The 23,017-nt window shown below is 37.1% G+C and overlaps 3 protein-coding genes and 1 non-coding gene across 8 annotated transcripts; 1 reads left to right on the top strand and 3 right to left on the bottom strand.

The window, feature by feature from the left end:
- Positions 1-29: 29 nt before the first annotated feature.
- Positions 30-6,152, bottom strand: LOC145489031 (uncharacterized). 3 transcript variants are annotated; one of them, XM_081467923.1, is made up of 9 exons: positions 5,511-6,152; positions 5,076-5,137; positions 3,749-3,893; positions 3,052-3,150; positions 2,309-2,395; positions 1,987-2,085; positions 1,442-1,570; positions 1,254-1,337; positions 30-962 (listed from the first exon to the last, which is right to left on the bottom strand). In XM_081467923.1, the coding sequence occupies exons 2-9, from the start codon at positions 5,124-5,126 to the stop codon at positions 667-669; spliced, it is 990 nt and encodes a 329-aa protein (XP_081324049.1). In that variant the 5' UTR covers positions 5,127-5,137; positions 5,511-6,152; the 3' UTR covers positions 30-666. The 3 variants fall into 3 exon arrangements, with proteins under 3 accessions (XP_081324049.1, XP_081324050.1, XP_081324048.1); XM_081467924.1 differs by having other exon boundaries at positions 32-962; positions 1,254-1,340; positions 1,987-2,052; XM_081467922.1 differs by having other exon boundaries at positions 34-962; positions 1,254-1,340.
- A 96-nt stretch (positions 6,153-6,248) lies between these two features.
- LOC145489030 (tetratricopeptide repeat protein 5-like) lies at positions 6,249-15,065 on the bottom strand. Of its 2 annotated transcripts, XM_081467920.1 has the most exons (11): positions 14,925-15,065; positions 14,072-14,204; positions 12,935-13,146; positions 11,841-11,898; positions 11,253-11,342; positions 10,473-10,564; positions 9,795-9,848; positions 9,257-9,403; positions 8,618-8,832; positions 8,036-8,180; positions 6,249-7,263 (listed from the first exon to the last, which is right to left on the bottom strand). In XM_081467920.1, the coding sequence occupies exons 1-11, from the start codon at positions 14,988-14,990 to the stop codon at positions 7,144-7,146; spliced, it is 1,332 nt and encodes a 443-aa protein (XP_081324046.1). In that variant the 5' UTR covers positions 14,991-15,065; the 3' UTR covers positions 6,249-7,143. The 2 variants fall into 2 exon arrangements, with proteins under 2 accessions (XP_081324046.1, XP_081324047.1); XM_081467921.1 differs by lacking the exons at positions 14,072-14,204; positions 14,925-15,065 and adding an exon at positions 13,788-14,061.
- On the bottom strand, positions 7,801-7,873 carry Trnat-ggu (transfer RNA threonine (anticodon GGU)). Its single transcript has one exon. It is a non-coding gene; the product is annotated as a tRNA-Thr (tRNA).
- A 326-nt stretch (positions 15,066-15,391) lies between the features above and the next one.
- Positions 15,392-23,017, top strand: LOC145490242 (ADP-ribosylation factor-like protein 1). Of its 2 annotated transcripts, XM_081469366.1 has the most exons (10): positions 15,392-15,446; positions 15,525-15,627; positions 15,711-15,745; positions 16,833-16,883; positions 17,281-17,295; positions 18,341-18,356; positions 18,641-18,752; positions 19,541-19,588; positions 20,002-20,132; positions 21,072-23,017. In XM_081469366.1, the coding sequence occupies exons 1-10, from the start codon at positions 15,443-15,445 to the stop codon at positions 21,100-21,102; spliced, it is 546 nt and encodes a 181-aa protein (XP_081325492.1). In that variant the 5' UTR covers positions 15,392-15,442; the 3' UTR covers positions 21,103-23,017. The 2 variants fall into 2 exon arrangements, with proteins under 2 accessions (XP_081325492.1, XP_081325491.1); XM_081469365.1 differs by having other exon boundaries at positions 15,395-15,627.

The following is a 23,017-nucleotide window of genomic DNA, read 5'->3' as shown; positions in this document are numbered from 1 at the left end:
ATTTTTACATATTTACAACCTTGTGGATACATGTACAATGTAAGACCACTCACGCATGTACTACTTCACCTAGTTCTACATTTCTCACACAGAAATGATCAACGTCATTTTTTTCTTGTGGACACAAGTTTTGTGACGCAACTGGATAAAACATGGACAACATTTTTCCTGCACCATCAAATGAAACTTGGATGTTGTCTACATCACTTCGCTATGGTGCAGTCTCCTAGGGCCATGGCATAATGCAGTTGGTCTCTTGGGAGGAAACCCCATCAGGAGTATTAGGGTGATGAAGTATATTTTTCTCTGTATGAGTCAGATATCAAATAACTGACTGTAAAATGTAAAAAATGGTTAAGTTACCAAGTCAGTTCTAGGAGGTTTGCTTACCAAACGTACAGACTAACCGTCAGACACACTACTGTTCTTACAAGTTAATCATTATCGTTACCATTCTGTAATATCTATTACCCTGTCTACAAATTGATTCCAGCAGTCTGATTATAGTCATGACTTATATGGCTTATATGACTTCTTAATGCCCTGTTATCAGGCATGGCCTGTTCTGAAAACAGAACGTCAAATTATTCACCATATCATTCCTTCACCATTTTTGAAGACAGCTAGTAGTTAAAACTGACATGATGGAGCCAAAATTCTTGCAGTTCACAACGGATACTTCTTTCCATGGAGATTGCGAACAAACTTGTATGTCAATCTCTGTCCTGGGACCTTTTTCAGGATGTTTTTGCTGTAGTAGTATCTGAGTGCACGGCTCAATTTCTCGTAAGTCATGTTTTTCCTGTTTTTCTGTCTACCCCACAGGCGTGCCAAGCCATTGTGGTCAATGAGGCGAAACACTCCTTTGGACTGGTTTTTCCACACAATGTACTTGTTGTGTTTTTCTGACAGAATATGGTGAAGAAACTCCCATAGGTAGTGACAGTGAAAGTGCGGGAGATCTGAAAGAGAGAATTAAATAAAGCTATAATATTATTATGCCAAGTTGCCACTCAACACTAGCATATTACTTAACCCAAGCAATGCAAGTTTAAGCACTCAAGCACATTTTGATCGGAAAAGTGCCACCTTGGATTTGAAAAAAAAAAAAAAAGAAAAAATTAGTGAGGCTTGGGGAGAGAGCATCCTAGGAATCACTATACAAGGGCAAATGGGGATACTGTCTTATATTAAAACATGATGTTCTTGAATGTACAGTAACTACAAGCTAGTTGTAGAACAGAGTTCCTTACCATCGTCTTCTTTGTCTTCATTTTTTTCATCCTTTTCATTGTTTTCTTCTGTCTCTCTCTTCTCCTCATCTTCTGCTTTGGTGTCTTCTGATTAAAAACAGTCAGTTAATAAAATATAAGTTTAATGCTTAAAGTTCAAGGGCAAGATGCATCACTTTAATCAAGAAATCAACTGCATTTTGACTTACTTTTTGCTGGGTTTGAAACTGGTGTACTTTGTGTCTCACTGTGCTGACTTTCCTGGTTTGATTCTTCTGATTTCTTCTCCTCACAACTCTTGCTTTTCTCTTTCTTTTCATCCTTTCCTTCAGTCCCATCTTCAGAAAAGCAACAGAATAATTATTATTATTAACTCTGAGAGAAAATTATGTGTTGGAAGTGTGCAGGGTTAAATATTGGGAGTCTTGCAATTCCCAGTCTATAGGTTCTGCACTTTTACGAGAAAGCCTAATTATGAATTTTGCAAAAAACATAATAATAATAATAATGATAATGATAATGATAATGACTTTTTTCTGCATTTCCACAAAAGATAAAATGGCTCTTCATCATCCAGAACTCAAATGAAAACTGCAAATTCTGTAGAGATTGGAGACCGAACTTACTTTGTTACATAAAGAATGTAGGCCTTATTTTTAGTCTAACTTGCGCATGTAAATTAAAGCTCAAAAGGTATCTTAATAGAAGGTGGAGCTGATTAAGGGAATAACAAACAACTGATAAAATACATTACCATGAGGTTCATCCATCTCAGCCTCAATTCCTGAGTCAAATCCAAAATCTATGTCGGCAGCATCATCTAACAATGGCGAATCAGGAGTCAGTGGCAGATCTGTGAATAAACGGTGACTATTGAATGAGGAGACAATAATAATTGCACATTTTGAACAGGCCTGCACTTCTAAAGGGTACAAGGCGTCAGAGAAATTAAAAAAGTATATTTTGCTGAATTGTACTTTCAAAGTACAATTCAGCAATATATACTAACTGCTGAGCAAAACAAAATTAACTAACTGCTGTACAATAAATAAATTAGTCATCCTGGAAATATTAACCTTGGAAAAGGTTGATCTCATCTTCTGAGAAGTCTGAACCACCATAACCATATTCTGAACAAGCATCCAGGTCTGTGAACTTGAGTTCTGTAAAAATAAGCAAGATTTGGTTAAACCTTTTCAGTGTAGATGCTCCACTTTGCTAATACAAATTTTTTTATTTTTTTTTTAAACTTTTTTAAATAATAAAAACAAAATTAAGTTCTATGTTCCACTCATCACAAACCTCTTTTTATTTTGGTAGTTAAAGAATACTTTAAAACAAATCTAACTGGCCTTTTTTATTATCCAAACATGAACAAGCTTCCCTTATTTATGAAACAAGCTCAGTTTTAAATGGCCAGTGGTTTTTAATATTATTAGTATTGTTAATCTGATATAGCTTTCATTTTGAATCAATGATCCAAAACTTCAATCAAATAAAGAAATCATTCAATGGTAGCCACCATTTGAATATTGAATATTGACTGGATTAATGACAAAGCATCATTCTCTTTCCATCTCCATGATAGAGATTATGGTGTATCTGAAGTACACAGTGGAAATTTGTCTAAGTAATTTGGTAAAGGTATATAGAAAGATTTGTTTTTCCAACTTTAGGATATGTCTAGAGTGATCTGAAAAGTTGACACAGTTATAGAAACAATGTGCTAGCACTGTATTTTTATCAAAATCTTTCAAATGGGGTTCTTGATTTTGCTGTCATCTCACAGCCATTTGGAGTGTTATATCAATAGAATTACCTTCATCATCCATGCAATTGTCAGATGTCTCAACATCTATAACAGCATCAAATTGAGTATCTTCAAATGGTCCAGAACACAGGTCTACATAGCCGGGAGCTGTTAGCAACAGAGAGACAAGAAAATAAAAATAGTTAAAATTAACGAAGAAAACAGTACATTGATTAATTTGCACGGTAGCCATTCCCTACACATGGCTACCTTGAAGGGCATGATTAAGCTAATAAACAGCAGTACACATGTAGCTGAGTAGTATATAAATGAAATTCTAATCTTGTTTGTTAACTTGGCTTAATCATATATAACTGCATTACAAATTTGACTCAAGTGTGAAATTCTCTAGCGATAGCAGATTGCATGTTGTCGTCATTTGACTACAACTACCAGAATTCCTTTTGTTTTTTCCTTGTTATTTAAATTTTGAATTCCCAGCCGGGTTTAAATAACAATTGCCTGAATTAACATAAGAGACAAAAAAGTGAAGGATTCTGGTAGTTGTAGTCAAATGATGCTATCATGCGAATTGCCTATTGAAGGATTTCGTACAAAAAGGGTGTTTATCACCTGAAAATCAATATACATTCTGATGTTTTATATTTTCAGATCAAAAGTGAATGCTTCTAAGGAAAAAAATATTAAAAAATTAATAATATATTGTCATTGACAAGATTAATGTTACAAAAATGTCAAGACATACCATCGATGGGGAAACCATTTGCATGCAGCAGATCTTGAATGGCTTCAATTGTGATTGTTGATGCTATGATTGGTCCAGCTGTAGTTGATGGATGGCCATAGGAAGACAGCCATGTTTTTAGCATTGACACTGAAAGCTCACCATGCTGAGAACAGAAGAGAAAATTAGTCAGCTAAAACAGTAAAACATAACTATGTAAGCTTATATTGCTGTGATTAAAGACACCTTGTAATAAGGAAGGGGATTATGGCTGAGGTAAGCGCCATTAACTGATCTGGGAAAAATGCTTTTAAGAGATTTGTGTCATATTGCAAATTTTGTCTCCTGGAGATGTTACGTTGCTACGTCACAAAACATTAGTCAATAACCAAATTCGCAAAGATACTTTATAAAAGACCTCGAGCTTTGCAAATCTGGAAATCTGCAAAGGTCCCAACCACAACATGCTTATATATACCAAGACAATCCTAGAATACTAAAACTACTTTTAATGCCCTAATTTTGACCAACCTATCTCCTTGATGTCGAACAAAATTTCTAACTCCTTGTCAAATCCATTTCCTGTGGAGTCACCATGCATAAAGGTCGCGAATATAAGGTGTGCGTTGCCGACAAACAAAGAATTATTATACTAGATAAGTTAAAACTTGTCCCAGAATTCAAGTGCTTTTGCACGTGAAAAGAATCTTTATAGATTAATTTTGTCATAGTAAATTTTGGTATTAACCTCAAACTTAAAGGTTCTGCATGCCCCGTCATGTATCTAAAAATATGTGCCATTTTCATGGAGTTATATGCAAATCCTTTCTAAGAAATGCACGATCAAACTTGCTATTTCAGAGCTGATACGAAACAAGAAAGCACTTGCAGCATCAAAAAAGGTGAACACATAAGTTTTTTGATCAATAGTATGTAACAGTTATTGCAAAGGTGTTCATTTTGGTCATACTGCACACAAAGTCTATGTGATGGCTCCAGTTAATATCATGGCCTTTGTGGATTACATATAACGCAATCTTTCCAGCTCTGGGCTAAAACAAAATTAATATTTCTCCGGATTGCCGCAAACGCTACTCACAGATTGTACTGCTGAAATTCAGATTCATGTCTTAAAAATTATACCCATCGGTAAATTTGGACTACCAAATACAGTCTTAGATTGGGATATAAAAAGCGCCTCTGCATCCGTCAACAAACACGAGGCGGAGTCGAGAAAGACGAATGCATGATCAAGGATCACTTCGCACGACATAGCTGAAATTAACATGCAACAAACATTTCGCGCTCTCAAGATAAAGTTCTGATGTTTCAATTTAGCAAAACTTACCGGGTGACATTTCGGGCGAAACGGATTGCCTAACAAAATGTTTGTGGACATGCTTGCAAAACCTGCAAGAAGAATAACCACAACATGACTTCAAGCGCCATTGACATCAAAATCGCTCGTCTACATGTTGCGTGTCTTTTCTATCGTAACAATTTATGTACTTTCCAAACTCGAACTGCAAATGTGTGAAGTTACATTCTATTTGGTAAGGGAACATATTCAAACGTGTTTCAGCACGGTGCTTTGTGTGAAATTACTAGGTTTCAACCACATTGAACCACGGTAGAAACCTTTTAAACTTACCACTTGGCGTTAAACGATCAAATTTGTATGGAGCCAAGCCAAATCTAGCGTACTTAGGTGTTAGAAAAGAAAAGAAATCGCTCCTAAGAATACTGAAGATTACTTTTTCGATTACAGAAAGGAAGAAAGTACCTTTTCTCGCCTTGGAACTCAAACGCTGAATACTTCGATCGTGTTGTATGGCTTCGTTTTATGCACCCAGACTGTTCATTCTCGGAATTACATGCACAGAAATATCATAAACAAGGTCCAAACACCACTGCCCTCAATTGTTTTTTTCGGTGAAAACCCCTGTTTTCTGAGAAACCCGCGCTAATTCTACGCTTCTGATTGGCTAGACTTGACCCTGGAAACGTCACTTTTCCTCACATGACTGATGTCAATAATCTTGAATGGCGCCTTTGCTTTTTGGCCAATCACAAGCGAGTAGATTCGATTTCCGGGAATCCCCTAAATTAGGTACTTTCCCGGGTTTTTTCCCTTTTAGCGGCGGCTACTTTCAGTTTTGATTGTGTCATGATGTTATTTTTGCAACTTGACAACGACGTAAACATCACCCACCTATAATTCTCAGAAAGTGCGGAAGACGAAGCTCAGGCTGTCGATAACATAAAACGTGAAAATCTGGGAGGAGAAAGGGCTCAAATCACTGTGAAGGAATACTCTAAAAATAAATGCAGTAAGCAATTCTGTGTTATTGGGAATTAAGCGCGCCAAATAAAGTTTCTCCACGATTTTTTACAGTTTCCAAAGTGGTTGCCAAAGTCAAGCAGATGTTACTTAGTAATTTCAGGGAGCATCATTAATAACAAGAAGCACAGAACTTGCAAGTCAGCATTTTCGATATCGAAATCAGCACTGGACAACGAGTTCAATAATTCAGTTATTTATTTCCAGTTTTGTCGTTTATAGTTATTAGGAGAAATGTTTCAATGCCAATCACTATTCATAAACCGATCGACAGTCAAAAGAAATTCAACTTAACTATATACAACGAAATTTCCAGTTACAAATCCCTAAAAGTAAATTTAATTTTACACACACACAAATCAATCATTTACAAACGTCATTTAACCATGCTACACGAAAATGCTGTAGACTTCGTCACAGACAAATTTGCACCGCGGGTATATGGGGGATTTTGTGACACGTTCGACTGGACCGCAGGCTAAAATGCTGCTGTTCCTCTGCCAGATGACCTGTGCGCTTCACTCCAATGGACCAATACTCGCTTAACCACTCCTCTTGTGGTAATTTCACCTTCTATTTTAATTAAAGACCTTGATGATAACAAAATAATATACATGCATATAAATGAAAATCCAGTCCAGTGTCGTAAAAATTAAGAGGAAACTTCAAACAGGAATTTTCACACCCAGAGGTCAGAACAGTTCTCATCCATTCCATAAAATTTTATCACATACATACATTTTGTTAAAAAATAAATAAATTTAAACCAGAATTCCTAACAACCCTGCCTCTCAAGAACACATTTTCAGACTAAAACTTCTATATTCTCATCACCTGACTTCTTGACAATGTATTGATATTGAAAGGAGAATTCACAAGTTGATCACTCTTGGATTAAAGAGTTGCCATAAAACTCTGCTGAAGGTGTTTCCTTTGACAGTAAATTCATTTCCTGTAAGTGCACTTCACCCTGGATCAATCACTTCCATCAGTTTGTCTCAAGCTTTGTTGTAGCTTTGATGCACAGCAGACAAGACTGCAGATATTTTCGTTCAAAGGGAAGTCGTCTGATAATTCACTCGCTCTTTGTAGTCACCAAAAGAGTTGAAGGAGCCAGTCTATTGGAATTAAGCTTTTTCTTGTTCACAACCAGCACAACTGGATTATCAACCCGAATAGATGAAAACTTGAATGTCTGAGAGAGAGAGAGAGAGAGAGAAAAAAAACTCTTTGAATAAAGTGGAACTAAATATATTTTTAACATTCAAGATAGGTAGTCACCAGCTTAGCATTTTATAGCATGGGTGATTGACAGATGCCATTCTACACTAGCTGTCCAAAAATGAAAGCCTACCAGAAGAGAGATGTGAGTTATTTATGACTGATTTGGTTAGACTAAGGAGAACAAACAACTGTTGCCTCTCATTTACTTGACCGAACATCATAAGAAATTATTTATTTTATCCTTCAGCAAAAGTTTCTTCTATATATAAGCCAATAATTAGTCTAAAGGCGCACATTGTTATTTTGGTAGAATCATACTGCAAATAATTCTAGGATCGTTGTCTAAATGCTGAATAGAACAGTTGCATTAGAAAGTAACATACTTTCAGTATGCAAGTGAATATATGAAAGATCATATATTTGCGGAGAAATATATGAAGACATGATTGATCATCGTAGTTATACACACAACTTAAGCAGTTGTGAAATTAAAGCCTGAAAAAAATTCAGACCTGAACGGGATTTGAACCCATGACCTCTGCAATACCAGTGCAGCGCTCTACCAACTGAGTTATCAAGCCAACTGCGAGCTGATCATGTTGTGAGTTCACTATATACCCGTAGGTCATGAGTTCGAAACCCGTTCAGGCCTGAATTTTTTTCAGGCTTTAATTCCACAACTGCTTAAGTTGCGCACCTGTCTTCATACTTTCAATATATTACTTACTAGTTAATCCATTTACCTGGTCATTTTCAATGAAGTTAGTTTCTTGGGAGAAAGGTTCAGGAATTGCAACAGAATCTCCAACAGCAAACCCTGATCCTACAGCCATGTTGTAAACCGTAACTGGTAAACACTGATCTTCACTGTCCACCAGGGCAAAGATACTGAGAAGAAACAACCTTTAGTAAGCTATAAATCATGGTTGCCACAGACACCCCTGGTTATGCAAGAAACACTAGTAACATGAATTTTAAATGTTCTGACTAACAGCCTCGCTGGCAATATGGTTCAATTTGTCCTTGCAAATATACAATCTACTTGCAAATAATACTACTTGTGCACAGTTTTTTTCCTGGAATCGCAAAAATTATTACTCAGGAAATACAACTCCCAAATTCTTGCGAACTTAATTGTGCATAAAACTTAGTAAGGATAAGGTTAATCAAACGCCAATTGATCAGCAATCCAAGAAATTAGCAAGTCATTTGATGATTTTAGCAATTGACCATGAGAAAGTCCATTTCCACCTTGTCTTGCAACACCAATACAGGAATTTTATCCAGTCCAGTGTAAAATTAATGTTGACTTCAGAAATACTTACTACGGTACTGGGTCATCCATCGGAACGGAGCCAACAACTTTGCCGACAACAACCTTGTTGGGATTAGAACCAGGAACCAGTTTAGAAAGAGGGACATGATCAAGCTGGACTGTCTGACCTGATGGACTGGTGTAGCTGCCACCACCATAAGGACCCAAATCTGAAGGTCCCAAGGAATGGACCATGGAATGGAGCCTCTTGGCCTTTAATTTACCCTGTAGTGCACGACAGCAATGATAATAATAATTCTATATATGATGTGTTCCTATTGTGACAATTCATCTGAAAAAGGACCTACATGTAAAAGGAGTGTTATCATCTACAGCTCACTTTTGAATAGAATGAACCTTAAACTATACCCACTGACATGGTAACTTTAGTTGGTCGCCCCAGTCACATTTTATAACTATATTGTATAGATTTGCTAAATCTGATTAAAATCAATGAAATGCTAAGTCAAATAACCAAGAAAGACAGCACCTTAGTACACAGCAAATGTGTGAGTGTTCAGTTGAAACCAACAAACTTTCTTAAGAGGGACCTTCCTTGTTATCTAATGACACTTACTCAATCTTTAGCTACTTCTTATACAAGGAAAATTACAATTTTGTTTTGAACATTGTGTTGTTAAGCTTTTACCTTTCCTTCAACTAGGTCAAGTGTTTTTGTCAGGATGTTGAGCAGTTTAAATTTCTCGTCACTGGGTTCTGTCCAGCCTGGATCCAGTGCCTCAGCTCTTTTGAAGTCATCTATGGCTAATTTATATTCCTCTTGAAACTTGTATGCCTACAATGGAATGATGATAAAAACTACAAGAGTTTGTCTTTCCAAGTAACTGTAAGACTTTTATTCAGAACAGTGAACAAAGATGCTTATCTGAATGTGTAAAAAACTTCTACCATGGCAAGAGTTTCAAGAAACAACATAGAACAATAAGATATTTTTTGAGTATAATAGTTAATCAGAATACAGTGGAACCCTGTTAATACCACCATCTTCGGGCCATGACAAATTGGTCGTATTAATGGGGTGGTCGTATTAAAGGGGTTCTTTAAAGAAGAAAATGACTGACTGAGCTTTTTTTCGAGCCAGAATAAAGTGGCCGTAATAACGAGGTGGTCGTATTACCAGGGTGGTTGTAAGGTGGGGTTCCACTGTATTACTAAGATAATCTCACCATTGCTCTGTTGAAGTGCAAATCTGGATTATTTCTCGCCACCGGATCTTTATACTGCCAAGAAATGTCTGAACTCAAAATTAATGGAAGACAACCAAAATGACCAGTTTCGTGTAAACAGAAATAAGCAATAGCCCATATAAACGTACATGTAGGAGGTAGTCTGCGTTGCAGCCAGAAATGGGGAAGGGATAGGGAGGCAAAAATGTGAGGAAGCTAACAGTTAATAAGTTATTCAGTGAATAGTAGCCAATGAAAATTTTGCGTTTGTCAGCGAATGCAAAAATGAACAAAAGGGGTTCTTATAGCAGGCGTTGTTCCTTTCTCCCAGTCCCCCGCCTTCGATCCATGTTTTAACTTATGCCTCCTCCTCCCCCGTTTAATGTCTGCTGTGTAGGCTATGTAGGAGGTAACATACATCAGATCAGTTACAAAAGGGTGCTGGCATGATGTGCGACTGAAAAGGATGAATTAGAAGTGCTCATAAATAAAACATATACAAGACAGTGATGTAGTAAGAGTCGATGTTACTATTCTCTCCATATCACCCCATCAACCTCCAAGCAGGCTCCTTGCAGGGAAGTAAAGAAGGAAAGAGGAAAGTTGTTCTCTTTCTCCTTTCCATCCCTACCAAGAGGTTGCTCGCAGGCTAGACCATGGCACTTGGTACAAACTTACAGCTTGTGAATAAGCCGTCATACACTGCTTGATCAGCTGAGGTGATTGTGAACCACAAAAGAATGATGAGAGGTAAGCATTGCCAAGAACATCTGTGGTGTAAAAGAACAAAAAATGAATCAATAATGAAAACAAAGTCTGACTGACTTAGCAGCTGATGTGGTTAAATTTGATTTCCACTTTTTTTAAATATGAGACAAGAAACAATGGTAAATTATAAAAACCAAAATAATATAAACCACAAAATAGCAAACTTTTCTATCCATACAGTCAACTGCCATCAGATTATCAAATGCCACAGAATCCCAATTTTTTAAACCTCCAAGGGAAACAAAACTTGGTTTGAAAATCAAATAGTTTGAGAAAGTGGGGGTAAAATTACAATGTTCCACTGAGGGGAGAGGGACACGACTTTTAGCTCAAAGAATTGGGATAATTTTTAGAAAAATGAGCATTCGAAAACTCAAGATTTCACTGAAGTACAAAAACCGTTAGCACTGGTATCCACAATAGAGTAAAATCATTCATATATTTTTCAAACCACTTTAGTCCATAAGGGCAGCAGTGGCCATACTGAAATATTTCGATCTGCCTACAAAACAGCAGTGAATATATCATTGTAATAAAGGTCTTGTTCATCCCTTGACTTGACACGGGAAATCCTCTGGTTTACAATGCACAGTGAATCAAAAAACGATAGGTTAGCCTGAGGTACTTGGTTGGTGGTGATGTGTAATCTGATCAGAATTCAAGTTAAGTACATTGTACTAATCCACTTACACCATGAGGTTCCATCCTTTACATCACACTGCACTGCTTCTTTGGCTTTTTCCACACTCGTTTTGATGTTCTCTACTTTTTCACTTTGATCTGCGACACAAAATTAATACTGTTTGAACATGGTGACCCAGCCTGTGTGGAAAATAGTTAACTTTTATGATACTCATTCTTCAAAAAAGATCCCCTGGCTTCTGAACTTCAAGTAATCACCCCGGCCCACCCAAATAACTCATAAATAGAACTGCTATCAATCCTTAATGTTCTACATAGCATGAGTTAATGTTTGATTTTTCCTTCAGTGTATTCTGGTTGTCTACTTTCAGATGCCCAAATATTTGCTTACAACACATCATATACATGCATTAAAAGGCTCCTTAAATTTTTTTCTTGTTCTTCTTTCCGACAACTGGCAAGCTATGGTTGTGTGTGCAGACTGATGTTGGTGATTAAGTTAAGTGGCCTTTCCATAAGGCTGTAGATGCCATACACAGAGAGAAGAGCAACTGAAAAGTCTGAGGAAAACAAAATCAACCCCTAACAGTTACTTTGGATACTTTGATTTTATGGTTGATCACGATGAAACTTTACCTTTTCCAATCTGTCTTAATACCATTGACAAATTCCGTAAAGACTCCTTATTCTTTGTCTAAGGATGAAATATGCGCGCTTTTAACTTAAGGACAACATCTTATACAAAATAATGAATTTTCATCAAAGAGCCAAATAACCATGTAATCGTGAAGACATAGATGATCATCACAGTTACATACATAACTTAAGCAGCTGTGAAATTAAAGCCTGAGAAGAATTCAGCCTTCAACGTGATTTGAACCCATGACCTCTGCAATACCGCGGTGCAGTGCTCTACCAACTGAGCTATCAAACTAACTGGGAGCTTTAATTTCGCAGCTGCTTAAGTTGTGTATATAACTGCGATGATCATCTATGTCTTCATATCTTTCTCCGTAGTTCAAATATATGATCATTCACTCATATATTCATTTGCATTCTTTGCCATCTATGGGTATATTATGAACTAACAATATGACCAGCTCCCAGTTGGCTTGATAGCTCAGTTGGTAAAGCACTGCACTGGTATCACAGACGTCATGGGTTTGAATCCCATTCAGGCTTTAATTCCACAGCTGCTTAATTTGTGTAACTATATAACTGTGATGATCATCTATGTCTTCATATCTTTCTCCACAGTTCAAGTATATGATCTTTCATATAATTATTGATTTGCAACCATGTAATCAGTCTCAGATATTTTAATGCTACTTTGTGACAATTTTGTGTTTGTCTACTGCTTATTTTGTAATATCTCTTACCATCATCTCTTAAGATGGGACTACAAAATAAATCTTACAGAGTGACTCCTAATGATTGCTTTCAGAAGGCAAAGAGTAATTCAGGAGAATTTGGAAAAAATGAATGAGAGTTATTAAGCAAAGGGAATGAGAGAAAAAAAATTATTGACAGTCAGTAACATCAAGACTGTAGTTCCTAGCCACTAGGAATTACAGTCTTGATGTAACAACAATAATTTCAAAATAAAAGTCTCAAATTCTATTCACTGACAGTTAATAAACTAGAATATTATTAACTAAATTAAAAGCAAATAAAATTAACATTTAAAAATGCTAATTAACTAATAAATTTGTCATGATAAATTTACTTACATGGTTTAATGCTCCAACAAAGCAATTCCTGGCTGCCTCAACTTCTCCATTCTTCCAGTAACATTCTCCAAGGCAATTCCAGGCTTGGACTAGTTTAGGATCCAACTTGACAGCTTTTGAGAGAGCATCTTTTGCCAAGGGATTATATTCAGCCATCACATTCAGAGCTTTTCCTCGTAAAAATAAGCATCTGGCTGTTTCCTCACATGAAGCTACAAGATTCATAAAATTTTGGATTCAAATAAAAGGTTAAGTCTGCATATGGGCCAAGTGGCCCATCAGGCCGGTGCTTACCCTAGTTTCTGTAGCATGAAGTGACTGGAAGTATTTCTATTCCCCTTGGATGAGATGCTAGTCCATTGCAGGGTTTTCCCCAACACTAAATTTGCCAGTACCCATTTATTCACGTGGGTGGAGAGAGGCACTGTGAGAGTTAAGTGTCTGGCCCAAGAACACAACAAAATTACCCTGGCCAGGGATTGAGCCCGGACTGCCCAATCCTAATGTCAGCACACTAATCATGAGGCCACCACACCTCCAAATTCAAATAAAAACAATAATAATTTTATAATATTTATTTATTTTTTAAGGGTAACTTTCATATGAAACATATAATGTGAGTGTGATTCTTAAAACTGATAACAAAATTTGCCCATTAAAACTAAATCACAAATTTTTGAACATGTCTTTACCATCAGTGTTAGTTTTTTTTTTTTTCCTGCCTTCCCCTAAAATGTGAATTCCAAGTGCTTTAATATAGCCTGCATAGCAGCTGTTTCCTTTCCTTTTCCAAAAAAGCACGCAAAGGGGACGAAAACAAGGAACAGGGGGAGGCCTCCCAACTTTCACTCACCTTCTCCCCACTTATTCCCAGTTTTTTTGCTCACCCCAGGCACGCTCCTCCTTCGCTACATCTTTTTGCCTGGAAAAGGAAAGGAAATGGCTGCTACACAGGCTAGCTTTAATACTGCATTTAAATCTAGATATCTCAGAGCAGTCCTGATAATGTTTTTCCATAGTTAAAGCCACTTTTTCTCTCTTGTAGCCTGGTCTGTTACTGTACATTAAAGAAGATAATTTTAAAGCTAAGCTTCCTGGATTGTCCTCTAGATGCAATGTAATCTAAGTTCTTCTTACCCTGTACATAATCCAGTATGTTCAGAGTCTCTTTTAGTTTTTCTTGAGTTTCTTGGTTCTTCAGTAATGCTTTGTCAGTAGAATTGTGTTCAAAATAATGGTCCCTGAACTCATACAGCTGTTGCACTGCAATCTGATAAAGATTCAAAATTAAAACAGTATATTTTTCCAAGGGTGGATCCAGATCTCTTTATAACGTGTGGGTCCCAGCCCTTTTGGCTAAAAATAAGGTGGGGCCCCCCAAATTTTGGATCTTTGATCCATAAGTATCTTTGTTATTATTATTATTATTTTTTGCCACTTGGGTTGGGGTGTGGGGGCGGGGTGCGGGGGGGGGGGGGAGATGCTGGAACCCAGGCCCCTCTCCTAGATCTGCCATTGTTTTCGCTCATTGATGACCAGAAATAAACACACCTCTTAACTTCTGTGAAGACCATCTCATTGTTTGAAGGTTTCCAAGCTAATATTGGTCATGATAAATATTTGTCTGGGTTTTCTGAGCCAGCAATCTCCTACCATGATTTAAGCTTGCTTATAAGAACTGTATGAATACAATTTATCTCAATTGCAAAAAATAAAGCAGCATAATCTGAACATATAAATAGAAGCTTGAGGTACATGTATCATTCATGCTGTTTATAATTTTTATTTGAACAAACATAAATACAAGAACAGCTGTTTAGTATGTTTGGATTGTCAAACATGTCTTCTATACTGATCTGATTTGATTTTATGCTTTTGGTGAATCTTCAGGTCTCAACAGTGATCTCTCACCTTTTTATTAGTTCCATGCAGTTTGCGCATTATGCCGAACTCTTCATAAATCCAACTATCAAAGTAAGTAAACACCAACCTCAGCCCTCTCTAAAGGCCATTCCTCGTCGCTAGGCTTTTCTTCATTAGCTGGCTCTACTTCCATTTCAGATTCTTATACCTTTTCACGCTAACCACGCGTCAAACGACCAGAAAATTCCGCTGCCTTCCCGCCGCCATTTTGAACTTTGCTCCAGTCTTCTCACGTTTCTGCTGGTCAGTGGATTTGCCCGTCAGAAGGTAACTAATTTGTATAACGTGCATCAAGTGTAGTATCAACTACGATGTCTCGGCAGTTTTCTTCCGTGATTAATTTATCATTAGAATCTGTCACAATTCAACCTGCTCTAACCCAATTACAAAAGTGTTAGTGCCCACTCTATTGGCTGCTTGCTTTGCGAGGGCAATATATCATGAGAAAAATACTTTTCCCACTACCTACACGGTATCCTAACTTTGTCCTTGTGGTATATTACAAGGGGGCTTATATGACGAAAATGCGTCAAAATCAGCCACGCAATCAACCGTGCGTTGCTTCATTCTGTAGCAGATCTCAAAATGGGTATGTTTTTCATCTTTCTAGTTTTACACAACTCAAATTTTAGGTTATATCTGAGGCGATTGCTTTATTTTTCCACAGGGGGTTTCTTCTCTAGTTTATTTTCTTCGTTGTTCGGTCAGAAAGAGCTCAGAATCCTTATTTTGGGGTTGGATGGGGCTGGTAAAACAACTATCTTGTATAGGTGAGTGTATTTTATGTAGTTACCTCGTGCTTCTTTCTTGGGTTTTTGTTTCAATTTTAATATTTCTTTTCGCGGTTTTTTAGACTTCAAGTTGGAGAAGTTGTAACAACAATTCCAAGTAGGTCATTAGTTCTTATTCGAAAGTATTTTTCAATTCAAAGCTCAACAGTTTGTCTTTTTGCATTTGAACTTGGAAATGGTGTCACGATGTCACCGAAACGTTCTTTCTTATCGCTAATTTTTACTTGTTTATGCTTAACATTTGTAAGCCCCCCAAAATGATTTTTTTTTTATAACTTGTAGCTGCGCTCAGCAAATGAGTCATATTTCCAAAGTCTCTACTTTATCAATAACAGGTCATCACAGAACTGGTATCTTAAAATGCTTTGCATCTCCCGATCTCAGATTCGTCACACTAAGGTCCCAGTTATATGGTCCCGGGAACCTGAGACAACCCTCCCCCGAGGCAACTTTATCAAGTGTTTATATGTGAAAACGCAGTCCCTGTAGGCCTATTCAAAGTTGACTCTACATGGTTATTCATAACCCTTATTGAGTAATCAAATGTTCAAATATCCCTCTTTCTTTGACTTTCCCTCGGTCATTCGATCACAGTGGGTTTTGTCGAGTTAAAATTTTCACTTTTTTGATACGAATTTCAGCCTTCTTACCAGCTGAGGCGAGACAACTCGCCCACCTGAGTTGTCTCGCCCCCCGCGACAGGTTCACGATCCTAATGTAAAGGGATAGTTAGACTTTGCAACGAAATAAGCTAAAAGTTACCTCTGCCAGGGTAATTCAAGGGGAGGGTTGTCTCGCATACCCGAGACCATATAAATGGGGCCTAAAAAACTGTGTTTTGCTCTATACAAACTCAGTAGTAGCATAACACAAGCAGGTAGCATGTTGAACATGGAAGCAAAGAAAACTATTTTATGATCTGCTAGTCACAATGAATGCTCTTAGTTTTAACCTTTGTTGCTTGAATCTTGTTCACAAACTAGAAGACAAGGAATAATAGAACATTTTCGATATATTAAAATTCAGCCTGAAACAATGGACCTCAGTATGAGGCTCTGGGGAATAACTACAGAGTTTGTGGGGTTTATTCCCTAGAGCCTCATGCTGAGGTCTATTGTTTTAGGTTGAATTTTAACATATGGAGAAATAGTCTAATAATATGCTATCATCCTTTTGATTTATAGCAATAGGATTTAATGTTGAGACAGTTACATACAAGAATCTTAAATTTCAAGGTGAGGAAAACATCATGATGGTATGCTGCATTTTATTACTAAGAAAGGTGTTGTGTCCTACTGGTTTGTTACCAGACTCTACGGCAATAGTCAATAAATTGAGGACAATATAGATCTCTTTGCCCATTGGTTTGATGTTGAATCATGGCACCAAGCAATACGTCAGGATTTTATGATGGCTTTAGAGGGGCTATGCTGTTTATTGAGTTGGATAGAATCAATATGGACATTAAGTTTTGACCCTCCTCTCAGCCCCTGCCCGCCTTCCCCCTCCCCAGCCAAATTATTTAGTGTAGATTTTATCTGACACACACAAAAGTTTTTCAGATACTGGTGTCCAAAACCTTAAGTTATTCATGTTAACTTGTTTCTTTCTTTTTTTCATGTCTGGATAAAGTGTGGGATCTAGGAGGTGAGCAAATAATATTGATCATTTTTCTATCCACATGATGATAGTGACAGTACATCTAATCATGTGAGATACAATCAACTTTTGAATATCAAGTAGTAAAATAAAATACCGTATATACCCGTGTAATAGTCGATCCCGTGTATAAGTCGACCCCCAATTTTTGAGGCCAAAAACTAGATTTTCTTAATTTCCAGGTGAGAATTTCTTGGAAAACTTATCTTGTATTTCTTAAAATTATCTTTCAGCTACCACAGATATGTAAACAAATCACAGCATGTTTCAACGTGCAGTTTTAAAGCTTATTATGGCACTATACGAATGTTTTACCCAGTTTAGCAACACATGTGCATGCAGACTTTTCGATGATAATTTTTGTAAAATGCTCACAAAAATCAAACGTAAGGATTTCAAACAAGCCTTTTTAAGTGCGAAGAGATTAAAAGTGGCTTTATAAGACAGGCAAAACACCAAAGAAGCTCACGACTTTCAGAATGACGCCATAAACAAAGTGCAAAGCGTGTGTTGGGAACTTGGTAGTCAAGCCTTGAAATCGGTCAAGTACTGGTACAGAAGTCCTCGCACTCGTATCCTGCCAGGTTACCAAGCAGAGAAGTTCCAAGCACGAAAGATATTTTCTCCGAGTGGCTTTACTACAGCTTTATTTAAAGGAAAAATATTGGTTCTTTATGACAAAATTGAGCCAGTGAGTGTCTACAAGATTCAGGTTAAAATTTAACGGATAAATGTTGATGCATTTTAACTTGAAGCTCTGATATGGAGAGACAGATTGCTAAGCGAACGTACGTTGTAAACTGTGCTGCCGTTTATCACATGTTTGTTAACATTGAAAGATAATTATTATGCTAATTATTTGACTGGCGCTTGGATCTCAAGTTTTGACCCATGTATAAGTCGAGGGCGAATTTTTGGACTGATTTTTAGGTCTTGAAAGGTCAACTTATACACGGGAAAATACGGTAATGTCATTAATAAACTTTGCTTTCATTTATGATTCAAAAATAATTATTTGTTGTTGTTCTTTCAGGGCAAACAAGCATTAGGTAGGCAAATTTTATTCTTGTTATTTATAGTAACTGTGGTGTTGTTATTTTTGCTTTGTGTAAACTTGAAAAGTCATATGATAAGCAAGTGAAAGAGAAGAGAGGCAGTTTGTTTTGCTTCAAGCATAAGGCCAAAGAAAACAAATTCCTTAGTTGGAGTCAAACTTATGATCCTCCTCCCCGCACTGGTTGAGCACTCTAATCGCCAATCACTTATGGTATTTATCAATGGTAGGTAAGTATAAGGCTAGGATGCTGACTTTGCTGTGTTTTTTTTCTTACAGGCCTTATTGGAGATGCTATTACTCCAACACAGATGCTATAATTTATGTCGTAGACAGCATGGACAAAGACAGAATAGGGATCTCTAAGCAAGAGTTAATTGCTATGTTAGAGGTAACATAATGATATTATAATTTACAGTAAAATTGTCTAATTATTAGTGTAGGTGAGTTATACCATAAGTGCTATTTGAAAATTCCATGAAAATTGCACAGGTTGACAGGTGAGTGCAATTTGAAATCATCAGGCCTGCATTGTTTGAAAGGGGGATGGATCATGTGTACTAAAGGCACCCGTGGTTGAGTCTCGATCAATACTCTCGATTGATAACCTTGATCAACATCTCGATCAATACCCTTGTTCTACATCTCAATCAATACTCCATCGACATTCTGATCGATACTTAGTCGACACTTGGTCGACACTTGATCAACAGCCGATGGATAGTCGGTGGAGTGTCAACCAACTCATATGCATCGATCAAAAATTAGTCAACTCCCAACCGACTATCGACCGAGATGTCGATCAAGTGTTGATGGAGTGTCAACCATGGTGTCGATGGAGAGTGTCGATTGAGTATCGATTGAGTGTCGATCAAGTGTTGATCTAGGGTATCAATCGAGGATATCGATCAACACTCAACTGTGGATGACATTAGTACGCATGATCCAGGGGGATAACGCTATCCACCAGGTAAATCACTATCCAGTGGATAGCATGGCTTGTTTTGTTAATAGTTATTCACTAGATAGTGATTTATCTATTGGATAGCATAATCCTGGGGCCAGGTGTAGCCATAACTGTAGCTGATTATTAGAAATATACCTTCTCCTGAGCATTATTTTCAAGTGCCTTAGACAGTACCAATGGATGTAAGGTATTCATGTGCTTCTTTTCCTCAGGAAGATGAACTTAAAAAAGCAATTCTAGTGGTTTTTGCTAATAAACAGGTAAGCATCTCCCATCTTACTCCTGTTTGGTTTTTAAAACATAACTTAAATTTTGCTCCAACAAGTACAGGGTATCAATTTTTTTTTCTAGAAAAAAACTAGAAAGAAAGAAACTGAGTTATGTACTTGCACAAAAGTCATTCTCACTAGCTCTCCCACCAAACAAAAAAATATATATCATACAGTACTGTTGTTATTTGAATTTGCTTAAAATATTTTCCCAGGAAACTTCAGAAACTTCAGGACAGAATCCCTTATCCAACTGCAAAATCTTCAAGCCAGAGGCTATCAAACACAACTTTCTTTGCACACTGCTGTAAAAGCATGTTTTATGATTCAACTTGGAGGATGGAAAACCAAAGTAATGTTAATTATTTGGAAAATGCTGTAACATGAATGTTGTCATCTGTTAGGATATGGAAGGTGCCATGTCAGCATCGGAGGTGTCCAATGCTCTGGGTCTTTCTGCATTAAAGAGCCGTACGTGGTCCATATTTAAAACCTCCGCTACTAAGGGAGAAGGCCTTGATGAAGCTATGGAATGGTGAGTTAATGAAAGGACACTTTGAACATTTTGCATGTTGAAGGCAAAGTCTTTCAATCCAGTCATTGAGACTGGGTGAGATGGCAGAATGGTGGCTGTAATTTCGAACCTTCTTTCGCCTCTTGCAAATAGCAGAGGAATCAACGCCTTCATAAAGAAGGCTTGGCAGTCGAAAAGCTTAAGCAGTTGAGCGTTTCAGCCGAGTCGCCTTCTGTCATGCAACAAATGGACCCAGATTTTGTTCATATTTAATATATACTGATCGGTGAGGTATGGGTGGGAAGGGAGTGGAATATGAACTAAATAGGTTAGGGGAGGTTGGGAACAGTAAAAAGAAGGTTTAGTAATTGTAGATAGAGGGTTTGATTGTATGATTTTTTTTAGAGCATATTTTTGATTTAATTGTAATAATAGTAGGTTACAGTATATATTATTTTTTCTTTTATTTTAGTGCACGGCCCCATAAGCTTATAGCTTTAAGCTTTACCATAGATAAATGAAGTCGTTGTGATTAGATTTGATTTGATCAATACCAGGACATAACCACAGTTTCCATAAGATGAAAGTACTAAGCATCTGCTAGGATTAGAACATTTAAATGTGCACTAAATTGCTCACCAGAGAAGTTTTCTTCTCCACTCTTGGGAATGTTGGAAATAACATTCTTATAAGAAAATTTCACATCAAAACATTTCCAGGGGCATTCCCTAGACCCCCCTAGAAGCTTGCACCAAATGGCTACCAGGGTACGACATAAACATCCTAGCATGTTCTCTTCATGAAATCCCTCTTGCTACTTTGGAATACTGTCTAAAACTTTGGTTGAACCCTGTGTAGTACAGGGGGGATGCAATTTATTTTGTAGAGATGTCAACAATATCAAACCTCCTGTAATTATACGAACTTGCTTATTGTCGTGTTTTGTTTTATTGCTTTCAGGTTAGTGGATAGTCTCAAATCAAGACAATAATCAACATAGTTATTGTATGTTATTTAATGTTATTATCTTCTCCACTCTCCCTTCATCCAGTGAAATTTTTTTTTCAAACATCAAATCTCTATAATGAAGAAAATTTTGGACTGTAACATTTCTGCATTGAAAAAAAAAACGTTTTACAAGTTTTAACATGTAGTTTATCGTCAATTCGTCATTTTTTGGTGTTAAATGTCATTTAGTACTCTTTGGTTGTCTGTGTTTCAAGGTAGAGTAGACGAGTTGTTTTATATTTAGTTCTACTAGATGTCTACAAAGTTTGGGATATTTATAAGCAAACTTTTATCTTGTAGTGACTGCCATGGGCTAAATAGCTATGGAGCTCTATGGCTCTCTGTAGTTTTAAGAAGCTTTCATATTATTGTTCACCCATAACTTTTTGGAGACCAGAAGGGCTTTCAGTTTCTCACTTTCTTTATTGAGATAAAAATAAATGCGCTTGATGATGAGTTTCCAATACTGATGTTTCCATGGCAAATATTCCATTGTCTCCTGAGGCAAATGGAGGCCGACCAAGTATTGAATGTTGATGTTTCCATGGAGATGTTGATCAGTTTGCTACTAATCACAGAGAGTTCAGTATTCAGTTTGGTGCTTTTTTTCAAAAAAAAAGTAATAAAGGGGTACGAAACATGAAATAGTGAGGTACAGAACAGGAAATGGCCATTTTCAGAATATAAATAAATGATATGTTGAAAAATATGCACTTCATGACTCAGTGTGAATGTGTTTCTCTAGTATTCCCCAGAGCCTTGACGTCAAGTAAGAAATAAAAACATAAAAAAACAAATAAGAAGCAATTTATGGGTATAACATTTTCTCGTTACTGTCACAACAGTATCACATTAAGCTTACCTTGACACTTCACTATCCAGTTTCAATGGCCACCATTAACCTGTGTCAGGTGCTCTTTTTTCACTCAGCCTTCCACCAACATTTCTCGCTTTAAGAAAAGAGTGCTTCATCACAGGTTGGGCACTTGTCTGCTTCACAGTGTATTCACAATGTACAGGGGTGGATCCAGGATATTTCTTAGGAGGAGGTGCACCACTAAGCAATGGTTTAACTGACTGGTGAGGTATTTTCAAATTTTAAAAGCGAATACAAAGAAGACGGCTTCATATCAGGGCGGGAGGTATGCACTCCCTGTACCCTCCCCTTAGATCCACCCCTGATGTACGAAGAGAAATGTTCCACAGAAGCCTTTTTCACTGGGTTTGTTCCTCGCAATGTGGTGGTATTACCTTGAAAGAATTGGGAGCCCCATGTAAGACTAAAAACTAAAATGATGGGCAAAGCTGTATCCTATTTCAGTGTAAAACAGCTGTAAACTATAACCTTTGGTATGTGACAGGTGTTTTAAGCAGGATGGTTGCCTGGGAAATAAAATCATTGTTATAAAGGCTTCCCTTTGTTAACAATATCCCCAGCATGTGGATAATGGGATATTTAATAGAATCTTAGATTTCTATTTTTTTTTCCGTTGGAGTTGATCCACCCACCAACTGCTTTGGCAGGTTATAGCTTACTAGTAGGTAAATGTGAAGGATGAACAAAAACGAAAGAAATTGTTATCCAGGGTTGATGCGTGACACTTATAAGCTTTCAAAAGAAAATAAAAATTGAAAACTGATAACGTAGAAAAATGTGTCAAAGTGTCATTTCGTAAAGAAATCAGCTCGGGTAGTTGGGATCCGGAGTGGGTGTGGGGCAAATTCGGAGGTCTGGGGGTGCTTACCATTTAGCCAGAAAATTTAGAAATTTTGGATGAAAGTGAATTGAATCAAAAAATTCACTGAAAATCCGTTGGCATTTACTACCCCGAGATGTCTTACTTTAACTGTGAGGATCAAGTTGACTGGAGTGTGTAGTGCCAGGCCTACTCCACATC

Source organism: Orbicella franksi, chromosome 6 (assembly GCF_964199315.1).
Source record: "Orbicella franksi chromosome 6, jaOrbFran1.1, whole genome shotgun sequence".
Taxonomy (NCBI): domain Eukaryota; kingdom Metazoa; phylum Cnidaria; class Anthozoa; order Scleractinia; family Merulinidae; genus Orbicella; species Orbicella franksi.
Note: the sequence above shows the minus strand (reverse complement) of the source record. Positions and strands in the feature narration are given on the sequence as shown.

Coding starts and splice junctions, on each gene's coding strand:
- LOC145489031 (XM_081467922.1), bottom strand. CDS start 5,126: ATGTCCACAAACATTTTGTTAGGCAATCCGTTTCGCCCGAAATGTCAC. Junction 3,151..3,748: donor AAATGGTTTCCCCATCGATG/GTATGTCTTGAC, acceptor TGTTGCTAACAG/CTCCCGGCTATGTAGACCTG. Junction 2,086..2,308: donor TGAGATCAACCTTTTCCAAG/GTTAATATTTCC, acceptor GTTTATTCACAG/ATCTGCCACTGACTCCTGAT.
- LOC145489030 (XM_081467920.1), bottom strand. CDS start 14,990: ATGGAAGTAGAGCCAGCTAATGAAGAAAAGCCTAGCGACGAGGAATGG. Junction 8,833..9,256: donor TTGACCTAGTTGAAGGAAAG/GTAAAAGCTTAA, acceptor CGTGCACTACAG/GGTAAATTAAAGGCCAAGAG. Junction 8,181..8,617: donor ATGGATGACCCAGTACCGTA/GTAAGTATTTCT, acceptor GTTTCTTCTCAG/TATCTTTGCCCTGGTGGACA.
- LOC145490242 (XM_081469365.1), top strand. CDS start 15,443: ATGGGTATGTTTTTCATCTTTCTAGTTTTACACAACTCAAATTTTAGG. Junction 15,628..15,710: donor AAAACAACTATCTTGTATAG/GTGAGTGTATTT, acceptor GCGGTTTTTTAG/ACTTCAAGTTGGAGAAGTTG. Junction 15,746..16,832: donor AGTTGTAACAACAATTCCAA/GTAGGTCATTAG, acceptor TTTGATTTATAG/CAATAGGATTTAATGTTGAG.